General features: G+C 53.3%; 1 protein-coding gene across 1 annotated transcript in view; it reads right to left on the bottom strand.

Moving 5' to 3' along the window:
* GUSB (glucuronidase beta) overlaps positions 1 to 8,026 on the bottom strand; it is a 22,229-nt gene extending 14,203 nt beyond the window's left edge. The window contains exons 1-6 of the mRNA XM_019511351.1: positions 7,817 to 8,026; positions 5,415 to 5,603; positions 4,666 to 4,847; positions 3,986 to 4,128; positions 2,763 to 2,950; positions 1,591 to 1,743 (exon numbers count right to left, since the gene is read on the bottom strand). Coding sequence (XP_019366896.1) covers positions 1,591 to 1,743; positions 2,763 to 2,950; positions 3,986 to 4,128; positions 4,666 to 4,847; positions 5,415 to 5,603; positions 7,817 to 8,011 — 1,050 coding nt within the window. The 5' untranslated portion in view covers positions 8,012 to 8,026. The remainder of the gene's footprint in view (positions 1 to 1,590; positions 1,744 to 2,762; positions 2,951 to 3,985; positions 4,129 to 4,665; positions 4,848 to 5,414; positions 5,604 to 7,816) is intronic.
* Between the last annotated feature and the right edge of the window lie 1,089 nt (positions 8,027 to 9,115).

Raw genomic sequence — 9,115 nt, 5'->3', positions numbered from 1 at the left:
CCCCCCCCCCCCAAAAACAACCCCCCCAAAAAAAGAAAACAAAACAAACAAACAAACAAAAAAATCGATTATGAATAAGGGACAAATAATACTTTGCCCAGCACCAAGCTAAATCATGCAGCCTGCCATGAAGTCTAAGCGCATCTCTTCCTCAGAAGGCTCTGCCCGTGTTCCTGGTGCCCTGTCGTGGCCATACCTGAAGTAACCACCTTTTCATGATCTGCTTTTATTCAGGTCTTACCTTCTCAGGGGTGACACGTAGTTCAAACCCAGCCCCAGAGTCTGGAGGACCAAATGCCCAGCTTTGGGGTCTGCTAGCCATGGCCCTATTGCCTGTCAGGTGAGATGGGGTGTAGCGGACTCAGCTCCCCTCGCCCAGGGACACCGTGTTAAGTAGCTTGGGCCTGTTTCTCACAGTCCCTTCCTTGATGGCACAGCAGTCTCTCCTGCCACATAACTTCCCCTTCAGCTTCTACCAGGTTCTTGCAGCTCAGCTGCCTCACCACAGTGATGCCACTCAGCAGCCCCCTTCCCTGACTTGCTGCCCCACTCTGCCTCAGCCACTGTTCTTTGTAGCAGCAGTTTCTAACCAGCTCTTTTGTCACAGTGTGTTTTACCCATTAACTCAGGGATGGGCAAAATATGGCCTGCGGGCCAGATCCAGCTCGTAGAGGGACTCTGTCCAGCCTGCAGCAGGTCCCTTGGCCCCACCTGGGCCAAGTGCCATCCTGTCCATGGTGCGTCCCACTGCCCCCCGGCGTGCAGCAGGGCTGGGGTGGCTCCACAGCTGGATTGCATTTCTAGGTAGCCCAGGTAGTGGCAGCTCCTTCTGGCTACCACGACTGCTAGCCCCACGGAGTCTGGCAGGGACCCTATGCACAGCCCCGGCCCCACCTGCTCTGGATTTGCCCTAGCCAGAGCAGACCAGCTCTGGACCAACCAGGACCTACACACACAGCTCCAACCCTTGGCCACCGTGCACCTGCTTCAGACCGCCCACCCACGATGAGCAGCAGTGGCAGTAGCTGGACAGGGTGCAGGCTCCAGGTGACTGCAGCAAGAAGGGCCCAGCAGCAGCAAGGGGGAGGCAGTCACTCTTCCCCCATGTCCAACAGCAGCTTCTGCCCAATTACCACCACTTCTGCCACTACTCATCCTGGGTGGGTGGTCCAAAGAAGGTGCAGGGTGGCCCAGGGCTGGTCCCCTCTGGCTGGGGCAAGTCCAGAGTGGCTGCAGGGTGGGCTGGGGCCGTGCAGGCTCCAGGCTATTGCGGGGAGTGTGCCGATTGGTCTGTGACAACTCCCCAAAACTGCCTCTTTGGCCTGCAGGCCCAAATAATTGCCCACCCCTACATTAATCCCTTCTAGGCTGCTGTTGTGCACTATGTACAGCACAATGGAGTGTACAGGTAGCACTACAGGGCCTGAGCCACTCCAACAGAAATCCCTCGGCAGCCTAGTTCCCCGCTGGCACGCATCTAAAGCTGACTAGGAGTTCCTGGCAGCCCCATGCACGAATCCAGAGTAGATGGAGGGGAAGGAAGCGGACAGGGGCAGTTCAGCAGTTTGATGCCCTGCTCTAGGCACTTACGTCAGCATCTTCATGCTTGTTGACTCCGTGGAAGTAGAAGGGTTTCCCGTTGATAAGGAACTGGCTGCTGGTCACATGCACAGTGCGGATCCCAACAGGGACTGTGTACACATCCTCAGCCAGGTCCTCATCCACCTGGGCTGACAGTCTAACCTGGACACACAACAGAAGCCAACACCCATGTCAACACAGAGCACAAAGGGCAAGACACTCACTGCTTCCCTCATCAGACAGCCCCATGGGACCAAGAGCCTTGTGCTCCCCAACCATTTTACAGCTTTCCGTCCTGGTTTGACCTACCTCTCATCTAACTGTGTAGCCAGAGGCCAGGTCAACTCCTGGCAGAAGGAGAAGGTGGGAGTCCAGGTTTGGGTGTGAGGAGAGGAAGGCAGGCAGGCTGGCTGGCTTTAGACTGACTTCTCCAAAGGGCTCGGAGCCGATTCCCACTCCTGACAGCCAGTACTTTCCCGCTGGGGCATGACTCTGTAGAACACCACCTCCCAGTTACCACCCAAAGACTGAAACTCAGCCTGCTCCCAAGAGACATGCACCTGGGGCTTTGGAGACTATGTGTGGGCTGACTGATCCAATCACCACGAGATTCCAATTCACGCAGAGGAGATAAAGGCAGGTAGGGAATCTAGTCTCCAGGATTTGGTGCTATATTCTGGAAACAAAGCTATACCAGCGTATTGTACTGGGGAAGAATGCTCCTTGCATTTGTAGAGCGAGAGAAATGTGTTAGCGATCCATCCCAGTTAATCTCCATCTGCCTGTATGATTGCTCTCGCCTACTTGGTCAGGGCTCTAATCCAGCTCTCATAGAAGTCCCTGGAAGCACTCTCCTTCACCTTCAGTAAGAGCTGGATTGGGCCTGGGGACAAGACAGCGGTACTGATCACAAGCACTGGGTAAGATTTTGAATCCAGCAGCCTCCCAATCCTCTCCCACACACCCAGTCCTTTGCCCTCAGCATTTCAGCTTCACTTTAGCAAACCATAAAGCCGACACGGTTTGATAAGCATTATGAAATGAATAAAGGCATCATACAGGGCAGGAAGCAAAAACAGGTAGCCAGCTGCTTTCAAAAGGCAGGTTGAGGAATGTCTCAGCCTATCCATGCATTCCCTTCAGTTCACTGGGGGGAACAGTGAGATGAATGGGCTCATTACCTCTAAATAGTAAAGGTAGCCAGGGTTTTCATGCATCAGATAAGGCCACCAAAGTTTGGGATCCACCACTTTCAATTCCCCCACAGCTGCCTGGCCTGTGGCAACCACTTTTCCCTCTCTCTCACGTAAATTCAGTGACAAGGAGTATTGTGAGCTGCCAATCACCGATACCTCATATCGCACCACACCTGGCCCAAAAGAAAACACAGAGCAAGTTAGAGACCCATCTCCCGTCACCCACTCAAAGAAGCAGTGGGTGCATTTCCTGGTGACTCCAGGGATGGAAGTCACTGCCTTACAGTCCTCTCCCAGTCAGCACCTCACTGAGGTGTTGCCCACTGGGCGGCAGGCTCCTGAGACATATCACTCCCAGTTCAATGGAGTGTTTCTCCTCTATTTATAAGCCTTGACTTAGAAGCTATGTACTAGTCAAGATAAAAAATAAATAAATAAAATCAATTGCTTACCTGAATGTCATGTTTGTGGGGACTGCTTGGCTTGTCATAGTGGTAACAGAATAGAAGTCTTCCAGCTTTAGTGAGCTGGTTCAAATCCGGTCCAAGGCCTCAGAGGCACGAGACCAAGTCATGACTGACCTACAAAGGGTTAGTTTGGTGGACACATGTCCACTACCCCAGTGACCACTCCTACTACTTCCCCAAGACAGATCAGCCAGGAGTGAATCTGCTATGGAGAATCCACTCTTAACAGTATGAGTGCAGGACTTGGTCTGTAAACGCGGTGTCCTGCAATGCCCCTGCCAAACTTCTTCTGGCAAGAGAGGACTTCCTCTCCCTGGATGTGTTTGTCAAAGCTGCCTGTCCTGGACAATAACACTAGCTGTTTCTCCAGCTCTACAAATATGTACAGCACCATACACCCACCTGTGCTGACCAGTCACCATACTCCTGGTTCTCCATGTGCCTAGAAGCCCACAGAGAAGTGAAGGGGAGGTGGGGTTCAGAGCTGGAGTGTGCTACAGGACAGGAGAACCAACAGATATTAGGGGACAAGCTGGCAAAGCTGCCCCAAACACAGCCGGCAGAATGAGAAGGCAGGAAAGGGTGGCTTGACGAAGGGAGTTGTAAGGGACCAAAGAGATGACAAGCGCAGTGAAGGGCAGGGCTAGGAGGCCAGGCACTTACACAGCCAAAGGGGTAACCCTTTCATTGCCCCCTTTCACCTCGCAGGAAATGGGTTGCTGTAATTGCCTGGGCACGTACCGATGTTCCCCGAGAGGGCAGTAGTCACAGTGATGTCGTCTATGTAGGCAACGGGGGTTGTGTACACCACAACCGGGCGGTGAATTCCCGCATAGTTGAAAAAATCAAACTTGGTATTCTGTACAAAGTAGCCCTTGGGATACCTGTGTGTGAACAAGTAAGGGAGAGGGGAACAGGTCACAGGCCAGCCCACAGGAGCAAAAACAGAGAAAGAATGAGTGGCACACTATGAATACCTTGCCTGCAGTTAGGGCTTGTCAGTAACATGGTAGCAATGATAGCAACCCCCCATCAGTTAGTGAACAACAGACAGGTGATGGAGGTGGGACTCTGAGGGGGTGTATTGCCCTTAAAGACACAAGTGTTGGGGTCCATTCCCATCTCTGCCACTGCCCTTCCAGCCACTCCTGGGTAAATCACTTACACTTGGTTTTCCATCTGGAAAGCAGGTGCAGTAATACAGTCTAGCTCCCTTACAGCACTGGGGAATAATGGGCAAAATTTACCTCTGCTGCAAAACTGCCATGCATCAAGGCTGAAGACAGTCCACATGTTCAAAGATTACTCGGGGATCCCTGAGAACAAGTGGCTAAAATAGCTTTCCATCAAGTTATTCTTACTGAGGACAGCCTTGGCAGGTAATTTCTATCCCCAACATTTCAGCGATTCTGTGCGCTTACTTAGATTCATCCTTCAGGTACTGAATTGTCCCAGGAGGCAGAGTGTATGGCGACAGCGTGTTGTTAACTGCGATGGTGATGCGGCACGGATCTCCAGGGCTCGCCTGAACAACGGTGCTTATGTCAGCTTCAAAGGGGAGGTGGCCCCCTTCATGCTCCACAACCTGCACTCCGTTGACCCACTGCAATGGGAAGAAGTGGAAGGCTCAGTGTCGCTATTAGCTCTGTATGATGGTGATGAGGAAGGTAACATGACTGCCAAAAATGCTGAAGCAAAGGTCTGAGTTAGTCTCCCCAGGGCTAATTCTCTGGCACATGCAGGCAAACTGACTGCCCCAGTGAAGTCACACACACAGCAGAGATCCCCTTGATGGAAGACTAGTCTCAGGGCACTCTCTTTAGCCCTCCCACCATTTACCAAGGGAACCCTTCAGTCATTGGCTCTGGTGTCGGAGGAGCTGGAAGACCATCACTGGGACTTTGCACAAAGCCTCCTGCCCCTTGGAGGGAGCTGGGCTCAGATCCAGTTTTCACTTCCAGAAGCTACAGCTGGCCACACAAAGGGGAAAACTGCAGAGTGCTGAGAGGTTAGCAGCACGTCACCCTGTCTCAGGTGCAGGACCCACCATTTTCCATTGCACAGGAAGCACGAACCACTAGGCAGGTTAGCCCTGATGCTCTAGAAGCGCTTCTGGCTTGAACACAGCAGAGCAGAACACACACACAATGACCCCTGACCCCCAACTTACCACTATGGCACAGTAATGGGCGCTGCCCACCCGAAGCACCACCCGGGTCTTGAAGGCGTCCTGAAACCAGTGCTTGGGAAGCAGCACTTCCTTCTCATACCACACCCAGCCGATGAATCCCCGCAGGCTGGGATCCTGAGTGATGTCGTTGAAGCTGGCAGGTACTGGCATGTCAATCACAGGTCCACTCTGAATGGGTCAGACCAGATAGGGCGAGTTTAAAAATAAGAAGCGTGAACCTTTTAAAAAAGGAAGCAGAGCTGTGGGGGCCACAGAGCAAGAGGCTTCACTGGCACACCCACGATGGGCCAGATGCTGCTTTATAAAAAAACGAAACAAACAAACAAACAAAAAAAATTGACCAGCCTTAGCTTAGTGGGTTCATGTCCCTTCACTTTACTCTTTCATATCAGAAGAGTGAGAACAGTTGGAGCAGCGAGACTTCTAGGCACAACTACCCCTGACAGGTGCCATCTTCTTTTTAGATGTAGACTGAAGCTGTGAAGCCCTGTGTAATTTCTACCCACCCACCATCCTATCAGCCCCAGAATGACCAGCTCCCACCTCATCACAGGAAATCACAGGAGCCTGGTCTGAGCTTGGACATCCCCTCAAGTCACACAGCACTAGCTACAGTATTTGGGATTTCACCGAGCTACACCAGTCAACCAGCAGAGGATGCTGAAGGATAACAAGCCTTTCGTTAACAGAGAAAATAGTAGGATCATACACCTTTCACACACGTTTCCATGGAGTTATTACACTCTCCTTAGTAAACAATGGGCAACACCATCCATGAGTTTTAAATATTAACCTGTGCATCCAGCTAAACGTTGAGTATCTACTCCATCAATTCCAGTCCTCAGTTACCTTTTCAAAGTCCACATGTACTCACTCATCTGCCACCACCAGAGGACCAGAATGGCAAAATGCCCATTATCTGAAGAGGCAGCATATGCCTGTCCTGCCAAGCCAAGCTACTTCACTGGTGGTATCTGGCATCAAGTCTTCTACTCAAGGAACACATGCTGGTGGCTGTTTCTACAGCTCAAGAGCACTGCAGACCCTGACTGGGCACCATACTATATTTATAGCACAGATGTCCCCAGACAAACGTTCAAAAAACCACTGCACACTTTAAAGTTTGATCAAGGTTGTTTTTCTTTAAAGCTTTTCCACCACAAATAATATAGGGACTCCCTGATGCTGTTCTAGTTACTTGAGAAGAGGAGATTCTATCGTTACAAAATAAGCTGCTCCGTATGAATGGCTACGGCTGTTATACACCACGTGTTTGATTTTGGTTGATGAGTACTTGGAAAGCATCTTGAAGAACATGCATTAGCAGGTGCAAGACAAACAGGTCTAGGGAGGTGATACTTCCCCTCTATGCAGCACTGGTGAGGCCGCAGCTGGAGTACTGCATCCAGTTTTGAGCGCCGCACTTCAAGAGGGATATGGACAACCTCGAGAGGGTCCAGATAAGGGCTACTCGTATAGTTAGGGGCCTGCAGGCAAAGCCCTACGAGGAGAGATTAGGGGCCGTGGATCTCTTCAGCCTCCATAAGACAAGGAGGAGCGGGGGGAATCTTGTGGTCGCCTACAAATTCGTCAGGGCGTGGAGCAAGGAATAGGAGATGCTCCGTTTACCAGCGCACCCCTTGGAGTAGCTAGGAACAACGGCCACAAAGTGACAGAGAGCAGATTTGGTTTGGACATCAGGAAGAACTTCTTCACAGTGAGGGCTGCCAGAATCTGGAACAGGCTCCCAAGGGAGGCGATGGTCTCTCCTACGCTGGGGGTCGTTAAGAGGATGCTGGACAAGCGCCGCTCTTCCCTGCCCTGGGCCAGGGGTCGGACTCGATGACCTACCGAGGTCCCTTCCGACCCAAACACCCACGAATCAATGAACACAAGAATGGCCGTTTACTGGGTCAGACCCAGGCCTTGCCCAGTCTCCTTCAGAGGACAGCGGGTGCCGGCCGACTCCTTCCGCGCCTTTAACCTCCGCTGCTGTCCCCGTTTCCTCTTTAATTCCCTGACGCATCCCTCGGACAGGAGGCTTATAACTCCTCCCTACCAGGCCCACACCCTCCGCCTCACAAGGCAGCGCCCTGCTTTCAAACCTCGCGCCCGCCCCCGTTTCCTTCATTTGCCCCTCTGTACGGGGCCGCTTCTCATCGCTTAGGGTTATTATTATTTTGTGTTTTTTGGTGGATGTTATTCCTCCCCCCATGCACCAGGTCACATTAAAAGACTTCGTTCAAAACCCCGCTACTACCCGCAAGTACCCTCCACCCCCCAGACTTCTTGCGGGGGTTCAGAGACGAGCCCGGCTGAAAGGGAAGGCGCGGAGAGAGGGGCGGAGGCAGGCGGGGGACGGGGCCACCCCCGCCCCGCACCTGCTCCAGCGGCCGCCGGTACCAGCCCTGCGCGAAGCCGCTGTCCCGCCGCTCCGACGTGTCGGCCCGGAAGCGCCAGAGGCCGCCGAGCTCCTTGAGATCCCGCGAGGGGGTGTCCCGCGGGCTGAGCGGCCCCGCGCCCGCCCGGCTCCGCAGCAGCGGCAGCAGCAGAAACACGAGACGCAGAGCCGCCATGCTGGGTTTCACGTGACAGCTCCGCGATCACATGACTCCCGGCGTGAAGCGCCGGCGGCCATTTTTCTGAGGGGCTTGCCCGGCGCCGTGCGTCACACAGGGGCGGGAGCCAATGGCAAGCGGCGCAGGTGTGAGGGCGGGGGGCCTTCCCTTGAAGAGAGGACATTTTGTGGCTGCGCACAGATCGATCGATGGCGGGCGGCAAGGAACAGGAGAGGCTCTGTTCACCTGGCACCCCTTGGAGTAACTAGGAACAGCGGCCGCAAAGAGGGCGGAAAGGCATCTGGTTTCGTATGGATAGGGGGCAGAGGACAACCGGGCTGTCCTCTGCACTCTCCTCTGCCCCCTTCGTTATCCAGGGTGTGCTCATGTTCCACCCCAGAGGTGGCTGCATCATTTGGTGGGAGCACATCCTAGCAGTGCCGTTCTAAGCGTTCCCATTGCTTTCTACAGGAGCTCGGTGGCATGCAGCGCTCCCATCCCATCAGTGGGATATCCTGTGACCTTCAGCAGCCCCCGTTCCCGGGTGTTTGGAAGGTTCCTGTTTTTTGCTGGGGGGGGAGGTAAATGATTAGTAGAATCAGACCGCGAGCGAGTGTGTTTGACCGTCCTGCTAGGGATGCAGTAGGAGTCTGAGTCACCAGAAGGAACAGGTTGGCCTTTGCACCGTAGAAGTCGGTGCGGGACTGCGTTACTAGAGGCGACTGATGTGCCAGGCCCAAATACTGACCCTGGCACAAGTGCAATAGAGCAAAGAAATGTTCAGTCTAGGTGGGATTGGGGATTTCTTTGCACTGTTTAAACCCTGTTGCCACCAAGAGGCTGACGAGAGGTTCGGGAAATGTGTAGCCTTCCCCCTCAGCAGCTGGGAGGGATGCTAAGCCAAGGCTGTGAGTGTAGTGGAGAAAAACAGAGGTCTTCCCATATTAATAGGATTTGTGATTTGACACCCCCTGAATACGCTGTATAGCCCTTTGACAGTGTTAGAGCCAACCTGGCGTTGTGCCCGCTACCACTGCATTCGTAGGTCTCTGTATTGCTTATGGGGTTCAACAAGGACGAGTGCAAAGTCCTGCACTTAGGACAGACCAATCCCATACGCTG

Source organism: Gavialis gangeticus, unplaced genomic scaffold (assembly GCF_001723915.1).
Source record: "Gavialis gangeticus isolate Ggan-Ray unplaced genomic scaffold, GavGan_comp1, whole genome shotgun sequence".
NCBI classification, from domain to species: Eukaryota; Metazoa; Chordata; order Crocodylia; family Gavialidae; genus Gavialis; species Gavialis gangeticus.
The sequence above is the reverse complement of the archived record's forward strand: the minus strand, read 5'-3'. Positions and strand labels throughout refer to the sequence as shown.